Genomic DNA, 24,447 nt, shown 5'->3' on the forward strand with positions numbered 1-24,447 from the left:
TTCTCCCCTAAGCTCTCAGTTTTCTGTGGCTCATTAGCTGGGAATTCTGACCTTTCACATCCCTGCTATTTTACAGGTCTCCCACTACTCTTTCAGGAAGTTCTGAGCAGTGATGCTTCCTTCCTCCTGCTTGCTCCACCCTACATCACCCTGCAGTGATTTCAGGCAGCCATTACACTATGGCCCTATTTTCAGTTTTCCTCTTGTTTAGACTTGCTGCCACTCTCTTTGCCCAAGGGGAGAACACTGCCAAGGTCAAGAAGCTAAGAATTCAGAAGTACAAATCAGTTCCTAGGCAAACTCCTACCAATATTTTGGGATGACGGCTGTGGACTTGCATTTTACAAAATTACACAATATCCTGCAATACACTCCAATGATCGTGGTATCCTTTTGATGCCAAAAGGCAGAAAGAAAAAGCTTGAAGGAATTTTATGTTCTCCACACAAAGCCAGTCATCCCTCAACGTTTTGACCTTGTCAACAAGGAAATATTTAGTTTAATTAAAAAGATGCTATTTCCTACTACTGCAAGCAGCTGTCCCTGTGATCAGTGCGGAGCCTTTGAATTAGGTCTTTCAACTGACCTGCTGCTCCTTATTTAGCCAAACATTTTACTGATGAACCAGAACATACCTTGCAAAAACCTGTATTGACACACAAGCCACATCAGCTTGGCTGTGACAAAGCAGATAAAAGGCATCAAAATCTATGCTAAGAAATGGCAGGGAGTAACAGGGTAAACACTGTAAATGGAATCCTGAAGTGGGATGTCAGTAACAACACCCTATAAGCAGAAAAATCAAGTACTGCAGCTCTCTCTGATGCACTGTTGGTAGTGGAAATGTCCATCTCATCATGATTCTTCCTTAATGCACAGTAAATATGAGTAATAAGGACTGAACTACCTCTAGAGGGGCAGGGAACAGGACATGGGAACAGAGCAGTGAAATTCATTCTGGCCAAAACCACAAGATGTTCACAGGGGTTCTATGCTTACCTCATTTGCAATTAAAACCCCTGACGGAGATACCAGGTGAGAAGACAGTGTCAGCAGCTAATCAGACAAAGAAACCAAAGGAAACAAACATTTGAGCCCCATTTTCATTCTTAAGAATTTTTGAAATGTAGTAGTACCTCCAGTTCTCTGAGTGCATTATCACATTCCTTCTGCCCAGGAGCTTGCTGGGTGCACAGTGTGATGAGCTGGTTTATACTCTCAGTCACAGCTCTAGGGAAAGTAGAAGGAAAAAAGGTATATTTTAAAGTTAAACTATTCCTCTTGTTAGAACTTCTGTTTCATTAACTGTACACTGCATGAAGATTTTAAACACTCGTGTTCTACCCCATTTTTTCTTTTCAGTGTTGAACAGTTCACCTAGAGACCTCTTATTTAACAAGCTTCATAGAAGCAAAAACATTCTCACTAAAGCAGTGCCTAGTAATACACGCAACATACAAGCATTACGTTTAAAACTATCTGGAAGCAGTAGAAGCAGGAAGGTGGCCTCTCACACCCCAACCCGAGTGGAAGAGGACTGCTAAGACTCTAAAAGCCGTATTTGTTCTCATCAGATAGAGCATATAAATAACTGCATCTTTTATATATATTTTTTATAAATAAATTATTGCTATTAGAAAGGGATGATTCCAAGGTCCAGGACAAATGTCAACTACAATATCCCCACGGAAGTAACAGTCTTAACTTATTTCCTCTCTAGGCTAATCTTTGTGGGTGCAAACATTTTGGAAGACAGTATTGTAAGTCACATCCACATGATCTCAGGCATTCACCTGATTTAACATTGACATTTCTAGGTGTGATGTCTATCTGTCCTTCAGAAGTCCCCTTTCAGTTTAATATTTGAACATTCCATTTAAAAACTTTGATAACTGAATAAAAAGTTAATTCAGAAAAAAAATGCTTAAAGGTTTTGATAAAGTGAAGGAGAGGCGATTATCCAGTCAAACACTGAAATGCAGTGTTATTTTTCACAAAAACACTGAGCAACTTGGCTGAGAAACAGAGTCCACAAGATGAAATTCAGGGCATGGTGGGCAGAATCCTTAAAGTAAGGGTATCTTCCACTAAATAAACATAGTATCTAACCCTTTCAAGTGTTCTGGATCATACACACTGTCAGTGGTAAGTAGCCACAACATGATAAAAGCACATTCTATAGAACAACATTACTCAGTTTCTTTGTTAGGGATTGAGAGGAGAGGCTTACTGTTAGCTACTGCCTTCTCAGAACACTGATGGTAAAAAAAGTAGATAAAACACACTAGTCTCTTTCAAAACCCATGCCAACTCTCCCATTGCTGGTTCGGTTCTTATTTCCACCAAGCCAGTTAAGGAACTCCAAAAATAAGCATTTTTCCTCCAGCCTACAGTCATTTAAAGAGAACGGCAGGTTCCAAACACTCAGTTAAGCATCAATAGCAGAAGAATATACAAACACATTATAAATATCACAGAGAAAAGCAAATATCTTATGAAAACCTAAAGTAAGCAACACGTCCTTACCTTGCTGCTGCTGCTAGGAGGTTCTTGGCATTAGGAGCTCCAGGATCAACAGACAGAGACTTGGCAGCTAGTAACAGCTTGCTGGATGCCATAGAGATGCTCTTGAGGTTCCCTATTACTTGAATCTGGTCCTCTTTAGTCTGCAAAGCCACAGCAGCATAACATTAAGTGCAGCATTTGCAATAACGAGATTGTGCTAAAGCCACATTTGTAAACCCGGTTTGTTTATCCACCTGAAACTGTCATGCAGGGGAGCATACTCTGGGAAAGGACATGGACCAAAGCCTCTGTTCACCCAGACAGGTGCCTCTAGCTTCACTTACATCACAGAAAAAAGAAACCCATATAGAACCCAAATAGCTTGGATTCTAACAAAGGCAGTATTCACAAATGAGGAACGGATAAACTTTACTACTTGTTGAACAATGCTTTTGTTGTCAAGACTCTCATGTGTCTCTGCCTGGCACAGCTGATCCACATTATTCAGTCAGTGTACACTGTCTGTATTCTGGCATCCTCTGTGTAGCCCACAGGCTCTCTAGCATCTAACTGGGATTACTCACACAGAAAGAACCCTCCAGAAAGTCCTCTGTCCCAAGAACATATGTTTCTATAAGCCTGCTTCAGTAAACATTCTGACTTGGATGTTCTGTTACTTATTTGAAGCCATTGCTTGAAAAGGAAAACATGCATATGCACACAATTTCAGGGAAGTACTGCATTATCCCAGCACACAGCCGGGACTAGCTGCTTCTGTCAATGATCAGCAGAAGTGAATTCCTTCTAACAATCTGTTCAGGGTTGTATGTAAAAAGGTTGCATATTACCTCAGTTGATGTGAATAGCTTTTACTCTGTATTTACATTCTGCTGTCTCCCTCCCTCCCCATTTTAATGGGCATCCAAAATACTCGGTATTGCTTCTGTTTGGGGCAACTATCTACACATAGACAGAAAACATTCTCTTTTGAATCACCAGCCATTTGTAAGATAGTTATCATCCCCAATGTCACCAGGATAAGCAAACCAGCAGCAGCTGGAATTCTCCTTTAAGTAGCTTTCTTCATTTCTACCTTTGCCTTCATTGGATTGCCCCAAACAAAATATTCTACAAGTCAATGAGGCTCATGGCTAAAAAGCTAGTCAGGTACCTAACTCCTCGGTTTCAGAGAATCAGCCGATATTTAGTGCCTAACTCACTTCATGCATCTGGAACCTGAATGATTAAGTTTTAATAGAGAATAAACAGCATTGTCTAATCTCTCTACTCAGCTATACCTACAAAGCATCTGCTCTGTACAGACACTTTGTAAATTACTCTAAAGAACTGGCACACTCAAGACTTTCTGGTTAGTTTTCTTTCAGCAATCATTTCTGATGTTTACCTGTTCCTCCTACTAAACTAGGGCAACACAGTCTGCAGATCCTTTTTTCCTGTCAGTCCTCCTAGCTCTTCTGGTACATGACCCTCTTTTATATGCTGACATTTGTTATGTTAAATCATCTCCAAATGATCTATTAATGTAAATCAGTACCTGACACAGAGTTCATCACAATGGAGCTCTGCCAGATTTAAATCACTAAACAGAAGTCCAAGTGCTTGCTGTCAGATTCATGGCATTTTAGCCAGCCCTCTTCAAGCACTCACTCCACTCTGTAGCAAGTCCACACCAGCACACACCATAGAGCAATATCAAGTCTGGATTTTAAATGCACCTTTTTTTCCTTCCTCTACTGAAAGCATTTGAAAGTTAGCAAAGAAAGGGGCTAAATTTTGAACAGTGTTCACATAAATTATGCTTCATGGTAGTTCTACCAAATCAGAAGCAACCCTTACCATGAGCTTTGAGAGGTTCAGAACACCTTTGTACCTTCATATATACAGCTCAAATTCGTTAACAGCCCAAACAAGACAGAGGAGTATGAAGTCATATTTCTGACTGGGCATAGGAACAAATACCACTATCCTGAGTAAAATGCAGATGCTGAATTGACTTCACTCCAGATAAACAGTTATGGATGACTGCTTCATATCAAACATCACCTGTCATATATATGGAGAGGCTCACACTACCATATATATTGTATTGTGCTATAAGATAACCAAGATACTGCATTGCAAAATACTATGCCCAAGACAATCCTTGGTCCCAATCAGCAAGATAAAACACTCACTTGTGCTTGGCCAGCCATTTCAATACCAGCATCAAGAAATTCATCAAAATCATCACTGAATTTTCCAGAGGCTGCAGCCAGTTCCCCACTTTGGCCCCGTGTAGCATGGACAACTTCTCCTGCTGACTGATTCAGGTCTGCTGCTGCCTGGTTCAGTTCACTCTGAGCTTCTTGAAATGACTTAGAACTGGGAGGTAGCTGTAAGAGACCAAGTGCTGTATTTTATTATCTGTCATGTCACACCAGGCCTTCATGACTGGAAAGTTCATCACAATTCCAGAACACTAAATGCAACACACACAAGCTAGAACAGAGTACTGCAACTGGGCTGCCAGTGATTCAGTTCCGAATGCAAAATAGTCCAGCTATGGGACAGCTGTCTACCAGAAATCTATGCAACAACCTTAGTCCCGCTGTTTATTTCAAGTGACAGACCAATACACAAGCCTTTCAAAGGCTAGAGGTGACAGCGGCTATTTTATGGTTAAACTTTGAAATTCAAAGTGAAGAAGTAAGTGGCAAAAGTTGGAAAATTTTGGTCTTCAGGTCATCATTTCCTTCCACAAACAAGTTTTCCAGAATACCACAAGCATTTGCAGCTCTCCACAGCTCTCAATCCCTGACCTGGTTTTATCAAAAGACATTGCAGAAACATGAAAATACAGGGTATTTCAAAAAGATGGACCAAATCTAAAATCACTGTATCTTTGAAGTTGGGTCCATCTTTTTGAAACACCCTGTACAAATCCTTTTTCATCCACAGGGTAGCAGGATCACTGGCAGATACAGAAAGAAGTTGTTCAAATCATATAACCGTCTAGCAAGTGACCAGGACACAAAAGGTGTTGGGTTTTGGGTTTTTTTTAACATTGGTGCAGTTAAACAGAAATATAACAACTCTTCTCCTTGCGCAAAATGCCCATAGATGCACCAAACATTTTTTGACTGACCACAATGCTCCTTAAACTGATAACTTCTAGGTGAGACAGAGATTATAATTTTCTAATTTTCATATTCTTCAAAACATTAAGTCACAGTTGGAACTTTCAAAAAACCGCCTTCACACACCATAGAAACATTTCACCTTGCCCATAAGCTAGAAGAACAGCATTTCAGCCATAGTAGCAGCAACTTAGAGCTACAGAAACTTAAACAAAACTTACATGAAGTATACTTAGAGCACATTAACTGAATAATAACTAATACATGGGGAACCCAGACGTGCTTTTCTTTTCTCTGAAATTTCTACGTTAAAAGACATCTCACCGAATCAACAAGCAGCTTCTTGCTAGACTCTCCAATACTCTTCAAGGCCACATCCACATCCTTTTGTCCAGGTAGACAATTCACACAGTTATTCAAAGAGTGAGATACTGCTTTTGCCACCTACAACACATAAGTAAACACATCCACACTGAGAATGGCTTAAGTGGTCATTTATCAACAACAGGCACGTTCTACAGCCAGCAATTCCTACATTCCGACCCTAACAAGACCATTTTTGAGGCTTGCAACTTTCCTAATTTGCTGACCTGTAGTCATTATTTACACTCACTCATTGATGGGCAGTGTTGGCAGGGCAGCTCCACAACTGCTCCTGGCACCCAGCATAAAGGCCACAGCACTGCAGATATTGGAACGCCCCTGAAGTTAACAATATGCTAATCACAGAAATACTTCGCATACACCTTTTTTCAAAGTCCTGATTAGTCTCCTGATAAGAAATTATTTAAAATAGAGGGCAATTATGGAACATTTAAAACCAGTGAAAAAGAACCTATTACTCCTGAAAGTCTTCAAAAGCAGTGGTGCCACGTGCAGAAAGCATACATTTACTTTTTCAATACAACATGAATACAGACCCTTTATTTAATAATGATCAGTTTAACAGTAGTTTCATTTTGGCAGACAAGCAGCCTACTCAAATACATTGCGGGTAAAAGAACTTAACTACATCTTTGAAAAAGTTTACTTTTCTAAAAGGTGACAAAAATACCAGACTTCGCACCACCTGCGTTGTTTAACATAAGTGTGGTGTTACTATCTCAGAGCTGCTGGAAGGAACAGAAAGCTGACAGCCCTTGCAGCCCTATTTTCTGTTGTTCTCTCTCATTATTTAATGCTGCATTCTAAGTAATTTCACTGGGTGTTTGATAATTCGCACAGCTGCTCAAGTTGCAACTTACCTGGGCTAATCTCTGCTGACTGTCGGCATCCCCTGGTGCAGCCAGGGCCTGCTTCGCCTCCTGAATAAGCATTGCAGAGCCTTCCATGACATCCCTGGCTGAATCCAACATGGCATGTGCTGCCACAGGGTCAGTAGTAGATGCTGCAACTCCTCGTGCTGCCTGAGCCAACGTTTTCAAAGCCTGAGCAGTTTCTCTGGCAGCAACTCCTATGTTCAGATGTGATCAAGGATTCTTTTAATACCCTTGAAGATGATCTTTATATTTTAAGACAGATTAATTTGCAGGTAACAATGCCATTGCAAAATAACACGGCAAATGCAGTTTAAAATAAAAACCTTCAAACATGACAACATTTGAAATACACAGCATCAAGGAAGTTCAAGGAATTAAAAAAAAATAGAAGCTATTAGGGATGATACAACTTGATATAACCTAACATCACTGTGAGCACAAGCACATTGAAATAACTGAATGAGGTCACAGAGAGGAAGTAATGAAATTAGTTTCTGTGGTCTGTCTGGCCAACATTATTAGGCATTCATCAGCTATAACACTAAGGTGTATGACTGTGTGAATAGTGGTCCCATTCTCCTATTTAGGAAATTTAATTCAGCCCTTAATAAAAAACAAGATTCAACGGTTTTCTAAAAGACCCTGATTAGCACATAGTCTAGTAAACAACATATGCAATTAATGTCGGTGGTATATTTTGAGTGATAATGTTAAAATAATATTATTGATACCAAAAGAAAGCTATAGAAAAGGTTCACATTTGGTGTACAAGACCTCTTGGTTATCTTTACTTAGGCATTAAAAATAATTAGAATGTTCAAATATCCCTATTGGAAATGTTTAGAAAGCTGTGATATCACAACTAAACACAACCCAGAAAGTAGCCATGTTAGCATTTTAACACCACTGCCTTTTAACATTTCCTCTTCTGATCAGCTGAACATTTTTTAAACACAGACACTTTAGAAGGTAATGAAAAGCAAGTGATATTATTTGTCAAAGTAAAAGCCAAGCAGATAAACAGTGCTGCCTATGTTGCAGTTACAACTTTCCTATTTGACCAATCACAGAGAGCTTTCAAAATTCTTAATTTACAGAAAATTTCACGAAAAAGACCCACACATTTGGTTTCCTTTATTTAGAGTGCCACTAAGGATCTTTAAAGTTTGACTTAATTTATCACAGCACCATAAAATAAAGAGCACTGATTGTTTTGCTTTCAGTTTGGTGCTTTCATCCTCCACAATGACTTCCAGTACACTGTATAATCTGGGTGCCCACATTCCCTGTTTGTTTTAACTCCAACTATGAAAATGTGATCAAGTCAGAGAGACTAGCTGCATTATACATGTGAATTAGGCTCATTTAGCAAGAGATGCAGTTTTCAACATCACCAAACTATCCTAAGTATGTTCGCATCCTGTGCATCACAAAATATCCAAAGACCCTTTAACCTTTTGAAAGGACATAGCAACATTTCCAGTGGCACTGGCCTTTAAATTGCATTACATTTTAGTTCTGTCCTTCACAGAGTTTCAGTAGCATGCATTTACTAAAACAACAGAAATCTCAATCTATTCTGGTTATATACAGACACACCAGAGATCGCAACACTATTTTTTATGAAGCATGTTATTCACACTAGCAATTCCTAGTAACTTACCACAATTCACTATCAGCAGTAAAAAAAAAAAAAGGTAGTAATTCCTTGAACTAACCATTCTGTGATAAGAAAACCTTCTATTAAGTCTTTTATGGAAAGCAGAGGCATTATAAGTGAAACAGTACCTGTGTAGTGCTCGTTGCCTTGAGCAGCACAAGTTAACAACTGAGCCATTGATGAACCAACTGCTTTGGATGTACTTCCCAGGTCCTGAGCGCATTTCTCAAGCTGTGAAAAATTGCAGAGGACAACATTTTTTGTGTAAGCCCAACTAAAACATACTTGTTTTTAAAATATTACTAAAAGATTTCTTATTTCACCAAGCTTTACCTCAGCTACCAAACACACTTGTAGTTTCTCTGAAACCTGACTAGCATGTTTTTCCCATCCAGGGCGAATTAAATTAATTATGTAATATGAATAACAAAACTATTTTATAACTTGCAGTGGAAATCAATACCTTCATCTGAGGAGAAGGAGGGGTTTTTTGCCAAATAAAATATTTCACTTTCTAAGCCTGCTGGGACTAGTAGGCTTAGAACTATTGAGTTCTCGTCTTTACCACTATTGAAAATAAATTATTTTTGACAAGAAAAGACCAAAACATTGCTGATGCTAAATTGCAATTTGTACAATAGAGAAGGATGCTTTACAGTCCTATGAGTAATTCTACTACAGAACATGCTTCTGAATGTGGTAGGAATGTGTACTCTTTTTAAGAGAATTAGTGTAAAATGCTATCAGCATCATCATTATTCAAAGCCTCATGACTTCTTTTGCCTCTAGTACTTAAAATTTTTAACAGCTAACTTTGTTTCTTTGTTTTTAAATGAAGAACATCCTTCCTCAATTACAGTTTCTCCTGGGAGAGGTTTTAACTGTCCATCCACAGCTGCCATCTTCGCATCTTGTAGTTCATTTTTGAGTGTCTGGACTGTATTCAAAGCAGAATCGATTTCCATTGGGCCACATGCTTCATGAGCCTATTCAGAAATCAGACCGATATCACTGTTAAGAGCTGTAAGCCATTATCAGAAATATTAAATGCTTCAAGCCATCCTGCTTTAGCTGATGAGAACAGTATTGACTTACCTTCTGGGAGGCAGTTCGTAGCTCAGCTAAGCTGGTGGCAAGGTTCTTTGCACACTGACTTAACTGCATTGCTGCTGCTTGATCAGTCACAGTGGGGACTGCAGCTTTAGCTGATGCCACCATTTTACTTCCAGGCTATTCAACAAAAAGCAAAGAACACAATTGGTTTTATGAGCTCAGTTTCTTTAAGGAAAGCTTAGGATTCAATAAACAAACTGCTTCCTCTACACACTCTTGAGGTTTCTAGATTTTCTGTAGAAACCACTTCATGCACTTCCCTGCTCCTTAACCATGCACCTTCTATTCGTATGCTGCACCCTGTCATAATTTCATATGGCAGGGTTCTCTGCAGCAGGATCCATTTGTGCTTTACTAGTACAACAACTTCTTCATTGGTACCAACATCTGCCTAAGGACTTTGAGTATTCAAGTAGAGTGCTTAAAAATATTAAACTCTGCCAAAATTCTGTAAATTGAAAACTGTAATTCAAGCAATGATTCTTCACAGGGTTTGGTGCTAATACAATTAAAACACTTTGCTGATTCTCATCATCACCCTCATACACACACACAGCCAGAGAGGAGATAGATTGTTTTAATGACTCCAGATGGAATCATAGAGCAAAATACTCAAACAGAGCAAGAGCATGTTTTCCAATACCTCTGCCTGATGAGATGATAAAGAATCTGCTAACAGCAATCAATGGAAGGGTTTTGTTTCCATTTAAGGCAAGACTAACTGGTGCCAAGTAATGACCATCTCATAACATGAAGAACTGGTTTATTCTCTTTGTTTCTTGTAATGTTAGCAATAAATCCAATAGTTTTGCTATCAATGCTCAATATTTTATCTAGTTTTTAAGATGTTTTGGAAAAAGCACAGAGTCAAATTTTGTGTTTTATTCAAAACTTCAATCCAACTCCATTACGTACGCAGGCTAGTATCTAAAGGAAATATGGTAATATTCCCTTTTATTTATTAAGAATTCTGGAGCTTCTTGCTGCAACACTAACTTTGTCTTCACTAAGAAAGGTTACAACAGTCTCTCACATATTGAGACCACTGCTTAGAAAGTTGCTGAGTTCTCTCCACCTTGTTCTTTAAATGCTTTCCCAGAAGGCAAGTACTACAGCAATGAATGTTTCTTCTCCATACACTTCAGTTTTCTTGTCACTTTTAGCCTCAATTTTGGCAGGTTTCAGTCTCCACAGATTCAACAGTACTTCAGCCATCTGATCTGAGGAGCTAAATTCTCCTTAGCTACAACTCACAGTCATGACCATCTTTACATGGTTCTTAACAGTTTACTGCTAATTTCTCACAAATGAAAACATACAGCACTAAAAAATGCTGTTTGCTCTGATGGAATCTACTACAGTGATTGATCCACTTCACCTGAAGGAAGTTCTGGCTGGAGTTTATTAGAGCAAGCTGGGCACTGAGGTCCTCTGCCTGAGCTTGACTTCCTCTGACACCCTGCACCAGCTGAGGAATGTGGTCTGCAACATTCTGTAATAAACAAATGGAGAAGCTTTTAGCAGATAAATAAAACATCCAGATCCTCTGACACTAAAACAAGCCCTCTCCCCACACCACCCTTAAACAAAACCTGTAGTATTTGCAGGTACAAGACTCTTGTGCCTTCACAGAATTTGTTTAGGATTCCATGGAACTGAATTAATACATTAGAATTTTTCAGAAGCATTCTACTTTTAAAGAAGTCTTTATTCAAGCTACTCATTAGCCTAAAGATCCTACAAGACAATATAAGATTTTTGTGAAAACCAAGATACATACAAAGTATTTTGAATTACTTCCTTTACATGTTAAAATGTCAATAGTGGAGGTAACAGATTTTTCCAGAGAATGTCTTGTTTCAGAAAAACAATGCCTTTTACATACAAGCATGTCAGCCTACTTTTCCTTGACTTCTAATAAAATAAACTTTGTAGTATGGCTGGAGCAGTCTGAAGTGTGTATTGCTAAAACTTTATTCCTGGATTATCCACATTCATGCTCCTTGTCCATCCATTTCACAGAAACACTTCAGCAATGCAATACTAGGGGTTTTTTTCCTCAAAAAAAGAGTTTAAAAGTAGGTATCAGATCTTCTCTGCTATGTAATAAATCATCATCAAGATCAAATTAGAACGAACTGTAAACAATACAGTGAATCAGCTTGCCTCTTTTCTTTTTTTTTAAATCATACTGAAATAAACAGCTGCCTATCACACAATCTTGAGATGTACTGGATCTACCTTATTTAATTCCAACATTTCTTAGGAATACCACCATGACATGAAGGATTTGCTGAATCTGAATGTGGCTTTCAACGATGCCTTGTTTAATGGTTTTGTTCTCATTCCCTACATAACTGCTCTTCCATCCAGAAAAAAACCCTTTTGCATTCTATTGTCATTTTCAGTTTTTGGTTCAAATGCAGTTTAAGAAGCCTCAAGCAATGTTAGTCGGAGCTAGAATTTAAGCTGCCAAATGTTGCTTAAACACAAAAGAGAACAGCTTTTCACCAGACTCAGAATTCTAGCTTGGAACTATAAAAATGTTCTTGACTTCAGGCACACCTTAGACTCATCTTGGCAGCTCTAACTTCAAGCTAGGAATCATGTTAACCCCGTAATAATGGGTGTAACTTATCTTTTACAGTGACATTAAAGGCCCCAGATCTTTGCAGGCTGTGCATCAGAACAGCAGGATCAGTGCTGATAGTTACATAACCAATTCATTCAATAAGAATTGCACTCCAGTATAGTATAAATCACTGTTGCTATTCCACCCTTTACTGTGGAAAATTCAAAGGTTACCTTTATTCCACAGCAGACCCCAGTCCCGTTTCACTGTATGTATCATTCCACTGCCTATTTTGATCACAGAGCTACTCAGCTGCAGAAGAGCACACTCGTGTGCTGAACATGTGGCCAACACTTCTTGCCACTGTACAAACATCCAAGCAAGCAGGCCCCTCCGCACAGTGCTGCAAACACAGCTCTGCATATACAGCACTGCAGACTGATCTGTAGCAAAACTTGTACTTAAAGCACTTGCTTCAGGTGATCAGGTGTTACTCAACAGATCCATGGTGAGGTATATAAGCCTGTCAGTCTTTTCTACTGAGGTGTTTGCAGGTCTAGCTACAAAAGCCAAGTACAGCACTCACAGTAGCTCAGCTTTCCAAAGCTCTCCATACACTAACATACGGAAACTACGGATAATACAATAAATGAGGGTTCTCCAGAATCCATACATATGAATGTGTGTGGTGGTTAGGTGATTTGTTTGTTTGTTCGATCTTCTTTTGAGGTTGCAACAGCGTTATTATAGAAGGTGATATTCAGTTCCCCATAAAGCAGAGTTCGAGAGTTGTTTGTGCAGAGGGTTGTGGCATGTTTACCTTACAGCTCTGCACAAGTTGCTGGTGGGCTGCTGTGTTCTTATTTGAAACAGCTGCATTCTGAGAAGCTGCAATAGTCTGAGTAGCAGCAGCTGCAGCTTGTTTAGCAGCAATCTTTGGAGAAAAAGAAACAGAGGTAAATCAGTGGTAAAACTCAGAGGATTAAATACTTGTTATAGGTAACTTTGACAGTAACAACTTGACAGATTAATACATTATATCCCTGATTAATTTTGTTTGCCTTAAGGAAACTCAGGATTGCTCTTCTCTCAAGATGAAAATGAGCTGGACATGCCTATCCATCTCTAACTTGCCAATAAAGAAAAAGGTAGAACTAGAAGAATTCTAAGCTCTTACTCCTTCAAAGCATTGGTTGCAATAAGACCAAAAGAAGTCAGTTAAAGACAGCAGAAATGGCCTAATCAGCTCCTCACAAAGAAGGCGAGAGAAAACAGGCCTTCTAAAAATTCAAAAATCCATTCAAGGTATTACAACATGCTGTACAATACTTTAATTGGCCCACTGAATATAACCAAGCATGACGTTCATTTTTGTCATTACACATTTCACTCCTTTGTAAGGCAGTATATGTTATAACAGCAAAACAAATAAGTCCTTTCTATAAAGCCTACATACATGCAGTTCCTGATTCTTGTTTCTAGGTAGATGCAGTAATTTAAATACACTTCTGAAATGTGGTTACCTACTTAGATCCCCTTGTGTATCTAATCTCATTGCACTTGAATCAGATTACTGTAAAACCACAGTTGGAAACTAGGAATTACAAAAGGCTGGTTTTTAAAATCTGTCTTTTCTACATTTTAGTTGAGAATGGGAAGATCAAACTTTGTCTACAAGACCAGCTTCAGAGATATTTTATCCTTAGTGCACAGTAAACTAACTTACTTTCCCTTGACTGTGCTACCAGCTATGATATAGCTTTTAACTTTCGTTGCTGCTGCTTTGATTTTCTGAATAATTTACAAGTTTAATTGGATATGGTGCAATTCAACACATTTTTGTATGGAAGTCTACGTGAAACTCTAGCAGATATACTAGTAAAACTACCAAAAGCTAATCTGTGTAAATGACAAGTCCCATAGATCAGTTAAAATAGTTTCAGCCCAGGTGTTTGAAACCTAGGCTCTTTTAATTTTATGACTAAGCCACCAGCAAATGCCTTCTGAGTCAAATTTTTATCCCAGCTTACTGTATCACTGACACAAGTTGCTCAGTTTTCTGATGATTACAGTATCATATGCTGGCATCTCTAATTCCAAGCCTTGTACTCTAGAATTGAGCTTAAAGTGAAATACACGTTTCTACTTGCCTGAAATTATCTACAGATACTAATTATCAAAATTGACAAAACTGGAAATTCATCTAGTTTCCAACCTCTAATCTGTTGACAATTTTCTTCTTGATGGCATTCTGTGCAGCAGCATTTGTAGCAACTCGTAGTCCCTCTGCTGCTTCTCTCAGACGCTGCTGTTGATCCTCATTTTCAGGATTGGCTGCAGCTCCCTGCACAAAATTTCACAGCAAAAACCATGAACCTCAGTAAAAGTTCCTGGAAAGAATGTAGATGAATATCAAGGCTTTAGATCCAGACAGTGTCTGCTACATCAGCCTTTATCTCCCTTACATTATCTTAATGTTAGAAGAACATTAAAATGTTACAAGACTTTGAAGTGGAAAATTTATTGCTAGTGCAAGGTTGTCATGGTATATGCTATTGACAGGTACTTTGAGTAAGGGAGTTGAACATTTGCTTCATATAATACTTTAGGTAGTTGGAGAAAAAGCCTTTGCAAACTGCTTCCACTACTGTCGGTAATAACGTACTTCAATTATATGAGTGCAGGTTTTGAAAAAAACAGTTTTAAAAATTCCCAATTTAATACAGCTTTCAGTTACAACAGTTCAGACCTTGAGGTTTAACACAGTAGGTTTTCTCCATTTGAAGTCTGAGAAAGTACTGGAAGGTCAAGGATTTGCTCTGTGGCCAGACATATGGACCTTCCAGAGCCCTAGCAGAATGGCTGGCCCTGATCTGTAAAAATCATTTAACTGCAGGATCTGGGAAACAATTCCAAGAACGCTTTCCTCCCTAGTGTATTTAAATAGGTTTCTAGCACAAAAAGGAAAGATTAGATATTTGCCTCTTTTGTGAGAATGGCGGGGAGTGGAATGGGGAACAACATAGGCAAGATACCCCAGGTGGAAGAAACTGCTCTTCAGATGAACAGCGGCAGAGTTGCTCTGTTAACAGCTTTCTAAGATATGTTTCTGAGAGATTACTATGCGTTTGTTGCTCCATTTGTATTGGTAGACTGCTACAAGACTTTGCATCACAGCTATTATGGCTGGTGGTAAATGCCCTGGATGGCTTGAGTTCCAACCACACTGCACAAAGGTGAACAATGCAGTGCAAGAAGGGTTTTTAACACCAAAAGAACAGAAGTAACTATCTATTATCCAAATAACCATATCTTCGTGTATAGCGATACAATTTTAAGCTTCAGTTAATTTTCCTTATACCTTTGCAGCTTCAACCATGCGGGCTGTAGAATCTGCCAGGAGTTTTGCAGCAGCCAGAAGCTTCTTAGAGTTCTCCATATCAATTTCTGCTTCGGCATCTGACCTCATGGCATTGACGAGATCAGAAGTGGCTTGAGCCAGCACCCTGGCCTGCCGTACCATTTCACCTGTGGTATACAATTACATTTTTAGTTTCCTTCTCTCTACATTTTATTTTTGGTTTTAAAAGTCCTCTCAACAAGATGAAAATAAAGTTACATTTGCCCAAGTACTCTTTTGACTTGAAAATGATACACAAATAGTTCATAACTTAGAATCTTCATAAACAAAATATCAGGTCGCAACATAAATTAAGGAAACTACTACAGTGGAGATAAAGAAAAAACATAACATTTGCATTCCAGATAGCAAGACAAAAACCAAAAACTAATACTTTAGAGTAATTCTGAATATACAATTCAGGGAAGCTCCTGGCCTAGGAAGACTAATAATTTTGCTTTCAAATTACAGCCAAGATTTCACTCCTTTAATAAAAATCACCCATCTTTCACCTGTTCTTCTTTTGGGAAAGTTATTTTTGAGGAATTATCTCCTGCCTAATATAAACTAAACTAATAACTCTGTCAGAGGAGCTTCTGCACCAATTAGGTGATTTTGGCCAAAAATAAGGTGTATATTTAAGAAGCTGGACTCTGGTTCTGGTCACGGAGAAGCATAGAAATAAAACAGCAATGCTTCTGAAATGGACACATACCCTTTGCAGAGCAAATTCATTTGGTCACTAAAACATACACTTGAACTCCCTCATAATAGATCTGAACCAATAAACCCTTCGCCTTTCTTTAGGCTATCAAATCAACTTAGGACATGTTTGGGTCCAAGGCCTCATTCTTTTCAAATACTCTTAACCACAGAAAGTTACTGTCCATTAGAGAAACTTACCAGCATCTCCCATTGAACTGAAAATACTCTCTGTGACACACATGATGGTATCCGTAGCCTGGTCATAGCGTCCGATGGGCTCTCCCCTGCTCGCAAACTGGCGGACATGCTGCAAGAGGTCGTTCAGGGCTTGGCTGACGATGCTGGCAGCTGCACTGACCTGCTTCAGTAACTCCATGTCATCAGTGGCAGCCTGGCAGGCCCTCACGCAGTTCTCCACTGAACGGTCTACCAGCTTCCCTGCCTCAATCAGCTGCTCCTGACACACTGGCGAGCTGATGGTGGGGGTCACAACCTGCATGGGGAAAGGACACAAAGCGTTCAGAAAAGGCTTATTTGCAAGTTTCCTAGCTACTAACAAGTGAAACACCTTCTGTGTTCAGTTTTTATTCTGTAACTTATGTGTTTTGCCTAGACAGAAACCCCTGGGAATATTTAAATATGTAGCTTCAGACATCTAGATTAGGAATCTGGGCTCTGCATGTCATTAATTTAATCTCAACTGAGATCCTGAGAATGGAAACCCCCACCTTGTTTCATGCTTCTTCAGCAGCTGCTGAATTGAGCAAACACTAGACAGTGGTTCTGGAGAGCAGGCGTGGGCCAGACTCCTCCAGAGTAACTACATCCACTGGCACACTTCTGTACCCTGGAATTCCAAATAAAATAAAATCTTGATTGGAACTGGGTTTGGAATGCCTTCTTATCAGCTCTTTTTCTTTCTTATTTAAATAAAAGTAGTGGTTGGCACAAGCTATTCAACATTCTACTTCTGAAGTCACAAGACAAGTAGTAAACCTGGTAATCTACAGATTAGAAACAACTCTGCCCCATTGTGTTCAGGCATACACAGACAGCTTTTGGCAGTAGGAAAACTATGCATATCTTATGAGAAAAATAAGATGCCACTGGGTGTCTTATCCCATACCGAAGAACTTCATAGAAAGCAAAAACAAGTCCAAAAAAAATGAAAATGCATACATATGCATTACAAAAAGCCCTTGCACCCAGAGAAATAAAGTAGAAAATATTGAAAATATAATATCTAATATTAGCAATTAATTTTAACATAAACCTTCTGGATGTTTCACAACAGTTGGATACCCATTTCCCTGTAAAAGATGGCACAGCAGACTTCAAAAGGAGCATTCAAGCAGCAATTGCAAACTCTTTAATTTTCAAAAATAATTTATCTATTTTTAAGGCAAAGAAAGGGTTGCAGGAGATGTAATGCTCCAATTGCAGACCTCAGAATTTGAGGTCTGATCTCAACTCCTTTGACTGAAAAATCGGTCCTCGGTTAAAAGCAATGGATCTATTAAAACAACTGGGCTACTGTAAATTAGTGTAAAAATATTTAAAATCAATGATCAACAACTCTGCTTTACTTTCAGCAAGAATACCAACTTTTAAATATTTAGCTTTAGATAAGGTGAGCCTATCCTTACTGTAGGTTTTATTAGAAAACTTGCACAATGGCCCAGGCAAGATGTGCTTCTCAAACTAACATATTTTACTTTTTTATTTTATCAAAATTAATAATTCATCAGATGGTCTCTGTTATCTATGGAACCTTCCTTGGATATTATAGCAACACCTCACATCCTCTGGGCTCCTGATTGTCATTGTTATAGGTGACAGTTTATTCGTCAACAACATTGATATTGCATGAACCTAGAGCTAGAACAGTAACACAGTATATTGCACAAGACTGCTGGGAATACACAGAAGCATACACTGAAAATAACGCCGTGTCCCCTCACCAACACTGCTAGCCTCACCTTCGCACAAGCCACGAGCTGGGAAGTAGAGAGTGCACACTGTGTAGCAGCAGCAATGACCCTGTTCTGCAGGACTGTATCCTCAGCGACCTGCGCTACATTCTTGGCCTTCAGCACTAACATGGCAGCAGCATTTGCAACAGCTTTGGCCAGACTCATCAGAACATCCTGGTAAAATAAACGGAAAACTTAATCTTACGAACAAAACGGTATATATTTAGTTTATATTAAGAACCAACTTCCTGAAGGTAAGAAGTTCTCTTGTATTAGAACTTAAACATTCTGGTTTGTGTAAAGCAGCAAACTTGGGTATTACTCAAAAACTAAACAGTTTTCTCAGTGTGACCATTTCTGTCTTTACATGATCAAGTTACTGGAATGTCAAATTTTTAATTGGCTCGGAGTCCATGAGAACAAATCTACGTCCCAAATTGCAATGTGCTTATCTTCACTTCCTGAGAATACCCTATTCATACAAAACCATCTGGAGTTCACCACTAAACATGTGACAAATATCTGCAATAAGGATGACAACCTCAAGGAGCAAACTGCTGAGGACAGACAGTACTTGAGTTAATACTACATTCAAGAACTTAATTGTGCTTTACAGTACTGAAAATGACCACTCCATTTTTGAAAATGCCATTTCCAACCTCAATATTTCCTTCTCCATTACATAAATATAGCCCTATAAATTACTGCTCTAAAATATAACTCAAAACAGGTCTTAAACCCCAGAACATTTTTCTCCCATTCAAAAATAACTTAGTTAACTCTGAAGCTGCAAAATAAAACCACACTCGTGTTAATTCCTGCAATAAAAAAGTTCAAAAATATCTTCCCATTTCTCCAGTTAAAATGCTACATATTCTATATACTTAAGTTTTTTCAGTGGGATGGAGTCAATGTGTAAACAATGTGAAACTTGAAACCGATGCTAACTACAGTTAACATTTCCTAACCATACTTTGGGAAGTCTGGTTTTATGCAGCGGCCTCCTCACTAGAAAGCTGCATAGCTCTGACAGTGACAAGCAACCCCCTCATTACCTGAAACCTTTCATCTGTTTCATTCTCTCCAATTTGTCTGAGTAGCTCCCCACTCGCTTGTCCAATGCTTCCAGCTGCAGTCAAAACCGTCTGTCGGGGCTGGAAAAATATAACAGTGAAATACATTAATTCAAAGAAAATGAGCTTACTTGAATTTTAGATTTCCTCAAGGAACTTCTGCATTAGTATGCAATCATTATGGCTAAAAGATAGACACAACAGAAATACTTTGCAAAAATATTTACTCTTACATGTGCACAACTGCACAATGATATTTCGGAGCTTTCATTTTAAGTACTCTCATAAAATGTGCAAATTGTTTTGAAGAACTTGAATACACACTGTTATAATAACTCCAAGGATAATTAAGGATAGATATTCAATATGGCAACTGGTCTGGAACATCAGGAGATTTCACATTCTTCAGAACAAATACCTGAAGAGAAGAGATCTAAGGCAAACTGTCTGTAGACTCCAACTCATAAAAAGTTAGTCTGTCCTGGTCAGTATTACTCTCATCTTTGGAAAATACTGAGAGATAAACTGGTAATTTTATATGTCAAAGTAGACAAAGATAGTCAAGAAAAAAAAAAATCATTAATTACTACATCTCCACTTCCTATTAAATTGAGTCATAGTACTGTTTGAAATTTGTTTCTAAAATATAATACAGTGGCCAGATAAATTAACTGTTACGCAAATCAATTAACCTCTGCATGTAACATTGAACATTCTAGTATCAAGGTGCAACACTTAAAGGCATAAAGACAGAGACGAAGGAATAAGAAACAGTCAAAAGAACTGCTTGCACAGGAGACATTAGGTGGCACTGAGCAAGTGAGGCTTAGAAGCCAACATGTCTCAAAAGAACCCAAATTCATACACTTGAAAGAGGGGATCTGAGAAGCTTCCATGTATTCACCTCTCCCGAAGTAGGTTGCACAGCCTTCAGTAAGTCTGATACAGCACTGGCCAGTGTTCGAGCAGCTTTCAGGAGGTCTTCTCCACTTCCAACTTCATCATCCATGAGAGCAGCAAGCAGTTTCACACCCTTAGACATCTCAGTGAGATTGGAAGAGATGGTTGTAATTGCACATCCCACAGCAGTGTAATCAGTGTCAACTGGGTCCCCTGTAAAGCAAATGTTTTTTTCATTATCAGAATGCTCCAGTGGCTAAGAGGGTAAAAAAGGCAACTACCACAAGCTAAACTCTTGTGAGAGACAAACGAAAAATTTCAAGATAGCCAAGCAAGGCCTACTAAGTAATTTCATTGTCACTTCAAAAAATATATATGCTATAATGTTTCCAATTTCTACATTTCTTCTTCTATAAGAATTTATCTTCTCATAGAATTTCTCTTCATTCAATGCAATTTGCTGACAAGTCCACAGTTTCACCTACCTTTCAACATTGAAAGAACCCAAAGTAAACCAATATTCAACTTGTAATTTGCTGAAGAAAAAATGACTGTCAATGAACGCATAACCTGTCTCTAACACCTGTCAGATAATAATGCTGTTTTGTAGTAACCTTGCAAACACCATCTACCTACCACCACCACCTACCTACCTGTTGAAGAAGCAAGCTGCATTTTGTCTTTATCAATGGTTGCACCTTTAGCTCGAGAGACAAAATGAGGGTACAAAAATTATGTTGTGAGGGGCAGAGAGTTTGTTCCACGTGCCAATACGCTTATCCGCTAGGGTATTTTGAAGAAATTTTTTCTCCAGTTGCCTCATACTCAGTCTCTATATTACTTGAACTAGACAGATAAATAAGTAGGACACTGCAAGGAAATCCTTCCCTTGGAAATTTACCTGCTGTAAGGTTAACAACAGATGCAGTTCCAGCAGTGATAGCATCAACCTGAGAGTGTATTTCATGTTTTGATTCATCAACCTTGTTCTGAACCCATACTCTTGATGCCTGCAGAGCAATAACAAAAACAAGAGTTAAGGATTGCTGTGAGGTTCTGTAAGAGAGGATACTATGCAAATCTGCCATCCCTTCATGAATCTTTAAAACTGAAATGGGACAACAACCAAGCCTGTAAAGTACAACAGGAAAGCAAGCATTTTCTTTCGCTGAATCATTCACTACAGAATTGCTATCACATTTCAACAGCTGCCCTTTTAAAGTAAATGTCATTAACTGTGCATCCATGAAGCTGAACACTTGACTGACAGTCCCCCACAAGCAAGACTCTTGATCTGTCCTCCTGTCCTAACCTGGATCAGGAACGACAGAATCATATTGTGTTCTTGTTTTTCAAGTGTCCAGGACACAGTCACCCCCACCATAAATATTGCCCATAGCAGACACATACACATACGAAACAAATAAGATTCCAGAGATGGTTATGCAAGGAAGCCTGCTACAACTAATCTTGGAAGATTGATTAGAGTTAGGTGGAACACTGAACATGAGTTTGTTAGAAAGCACAACATTTTAAATCTCATTTTAAAAGCTTTAGTCATATCACTTTAGATCCAGGAACTGGACTAAACTGACCTGTGAACACCCAAAAAGCATTAGGATCCATTTCTGTAAGGGATTAGAGAAACTCACCATGTCCTGCCCTAGAGGTGGTAGGTTATCGACTTCACTGAGGTCAGCCTGTGCCTGCTGGACAGCATGCATACTGGTATTAATGGTCCCCATCAAGGCCTGCTGAGCTGAGGTCTGAAAGGCAGAACAGGGCAATGACTGCGTGCTATGTTCCAAGTGGCACTTTAAGCATATGTTACATATTCATGAAGAGACAGTGAGTAACAACAATCCAACCACCACCCCAGGTCATTTCAGATAGCTCTTCCCTTGTACAATAGAAATCAGAGCTCTCTAACACTCCTCAAAGTTGTTTGGAAGAGAAGGCTGGAAGAGATAGATGGCTTTAAGGAAAATGAGGAGATCAAAATGTAATACCCTAAATATTTCAGGTATGTCCCAAACTTGTGTTCAGTAGGACAGCCAGGAAGCCCTACTCAATAGCCTCCTCCTGCTCTTAGTAATATGTATAACATGCTATTTCTGACTACTTGTAGCACAGACAAGGTTTAAATGCAAAACGAGGAGGTTCCTCACAAGCGGGGGCATATGTCCTCTGTGCATCTGACCAATTGTGACTTGTTGCTGGGGAGAAGGCATGATGCCAATGTTGAAAGTCTCTGGGCCACTGGACCCTGAACGCATAACAGCTGGTAGTGCCACAGAGCCATGCTCCACCTTCCCTGTTCGGTTGAACTGCTGCTGCAAGATGGTAGATCTGAAAAACCAAACACACACACCCAAAACCAAACAGAAACACACACAAAAAATCCAACACAGAGGAAATTAGTTAGCTACTGCAAATCAAGTTCTGCCAGATGTTCTTCCTTTAGAATTTCAAATTGCATTTCACAACATTTGGTGAAGCTGGAAAACAGTCTTTTTTTTCTAACCATTTTCTAGCATATTAAAAAAATATCTAGGGCTTGTGACAGATCACATATTAATAGCACTGATGAGCAGGCTCTAAGGAAAGCAGGCAATGGACAGTTTCGGTGTATGTGGAACAATGGCTCTAACATGAATGACAGACAGAACCAGAATAAGGTTTATGGCATAATGACTGCTTTGTTTCTGTTGTATCATAGGTCAATCAACAGAAAATAGATAGAAGCATGAACTCTGTGGAGACGCGTTTGGCAAGCAATTGCTACATCTGGGATAGAAACTAGCATTCATTCTTCCCTCTATACACACATGCACATGCAGTACTTGCTAATAACCTGGCAGCCTATCAGATAATAATAATGGGTTGAGAGGCAGGATACTTTCAAGAATAATAAAATTACTGTGATCCATGGTCATGAACCACTTTGCCAGATATACTACTCATATTTAAATATGATTCAAGCTCTAACAGCTAGAAGCATTGACAGGAATTCTGGCTTGAACAACAACCACCTACTGAGGAAAAAATAACTCCAATTGTGAAAAATCTTGGTTTTGTCTATTACAAGTTTTGGGCTTCTCTGCATAGCACTTAGCTAACAGTATATTCTGGAAGTTATTTGAAAAGGGCAATGTCAAAAGAAAGCATTTCTGAACATGTGTGATCCATCAAAAGTTGAAATTTCACATAAGTCCACACCAAGTATCTAACAAGTCTATCTCCCATAAACCTTATGTTTAACAATAAATCAAATAGATTTTTCACATACACGCTGCTGACACTGCCATCCTTAGAGTTTCAACAAGAGAGCTGAGTGGCTCATTACAGCTTATAATGTCACAAACCTCTTTCTATTCCTTCACTGCAAGAAAAGATTTAACATTCCTTTTCAAGAGTATGGACAGCTCTTTTTTCTGTATTCTCCCATCAGAACCATAGTCCGACCTCCTAGTACTAAAATCTTACCCACACCACTCATCTCATTGGTTCGTCTAAAGTGACTTGATGAAATGAGCCAAGTCTGTTCATGATACAGTGTACAATTAAACTGACAGGAGTAAAATCTACTGGAAACCATGGACACAGCAGACACAAGCAACCTTGTAAATCGTAGGTCTTTGCACGAAGATGAAAACTAAAATACAGAATTTTCAGCTCTGCATCATTACTCCCTCCCCACCCCCAGCAATTTACTAAATTACAGCCTGAGTTTCTTTGTTTAAGGGTCAAGTGACCACAAACTGGTACCACTGCTGGTCACCTTAACCAACAATTTGAAGACAAATACCTATTCTTTAATCCTCTAACAAAGCTAGGAGCCTGCTGAATTGCCTGGGGATAGTACTTCCTTCTACTGAAATATCCTGTAATTTTTTTTTTTTCTTTAACAGTAGTAACTGCAGTATTTCATTTGAAAAAAGCTACCACAGCTAAAAGCTTATCACTCTGAAGTGAAGACTCTTGCCTCCTGTTGCATACACTCACTTCTTAGGTGAAACAGATTCTTCCAACATGGTTGATTCTTCATCACCTTCAAGCCCAAATCTATCTTTACTTTGTTTCTGGAGGGGAATTAAGAAAAGAAAAGTTAAACATGTGTTGCTTTTTTCTTTTGCTCCACCATTTCCTT

The 24,447-nt window shown here is 38.8% G+C and overlaps 1 protein-coding gene across 8 annotated transcripts in view; it reads right to left on the bottom strand.

The window, feature by feature from the left end:
* The window catches only part of TLN2 (talin 2), a 163,241-nt gene that overhangs the window by 51,625 nt on the left and 87,169 nt on the right, over positions 1-24,447 (bottom strand). For 7 of the 8 annotated variants that reach the window (XM_065847858.2, XM_065847857.2, XM_071813814.1 and 4 more), the window contains 20 exons: positions 24,303-24,379; positions 22,466-22,646; positions 21,950-22,063; positions 21,199-21,307; positions 20,302-20,510; positions 19,380-19,478; positions 18,331-18,498; positions 16,550-16,844; positions 15,608-15,774; positions 14,462-14,590; positions 13,067-13,180; positions 11,053-11,166; positions 9,657-9,791; positions 9,419-9,547; positions 8,690-8,792; positions 6,887-7,095; positions 5,967-6,086; positions 4,701-4,898; positions 2,527-2,666; positions 1,137-1,230 (listed from right to left, as the gene is read on the bottom strand). In XM_065847858.2, coding sequence (XP_065703930.1) covers positions 1,137-1,230; positions 2,527-2,666; positions 4,701-4,898; positions 5,967-6,086; positions 6,887-7,095; positions 8,690-8,792; positions 9,419-9,547; positions 9,657-9,791; positions 11,053-11,166; positions 13,067-13,180; positions 14,462-14,590; positions 15,608-15,774; positions 16,550-16,844; positions 18,331-18,498; positions 19,380-19,478; positions 20,302-20,510; positions 21,199-21,307; positions 21,950-22,063; positions 22,466-22,646; positions 24,303-24,379 — 2,904 coding nt within the window. The remainder of the gene's footprint in view (positions 1-1,136; positions 1,231-2,526; positions 2,667-4,700; positions 4,899-5,966; positions 6,087-6,886; positions 7,096-8,689; positions 8,793-9,418; positions 9,548-9,656; positions 9,792-11,052; positions 11,167-13,066; positions 13,181-14,461; positions 14,591-15,607; positions 15,775-16,549; positions 16,845-18,330; positions 18,499-19,379; positions 19,479-20,301; positions 20,511-21,198; positions 21,308-21,949; positions 22,064-22,465; positions 22,647-24,302; positions 24,380-24,447) is intronic. The other variant, XM_071813815.1, reaches the window with a different exon arrangement.

This window comes from Patagioenas fasciata, chromosome 12 (genome assembly GCF_037038585.1).
Source record: "Patagioenas fasciata isolate bPatFas1 chromosome 12, bPatFas1.hap1, whole genome shotgun sequence".
NCBI classification, from domain to species: domain Eukaryota; kingdom Metazoa; phylum Chordata; class Aves; order Columbiformes; family Columbidae; genus Patagioenas; species Patagioenas fasciata.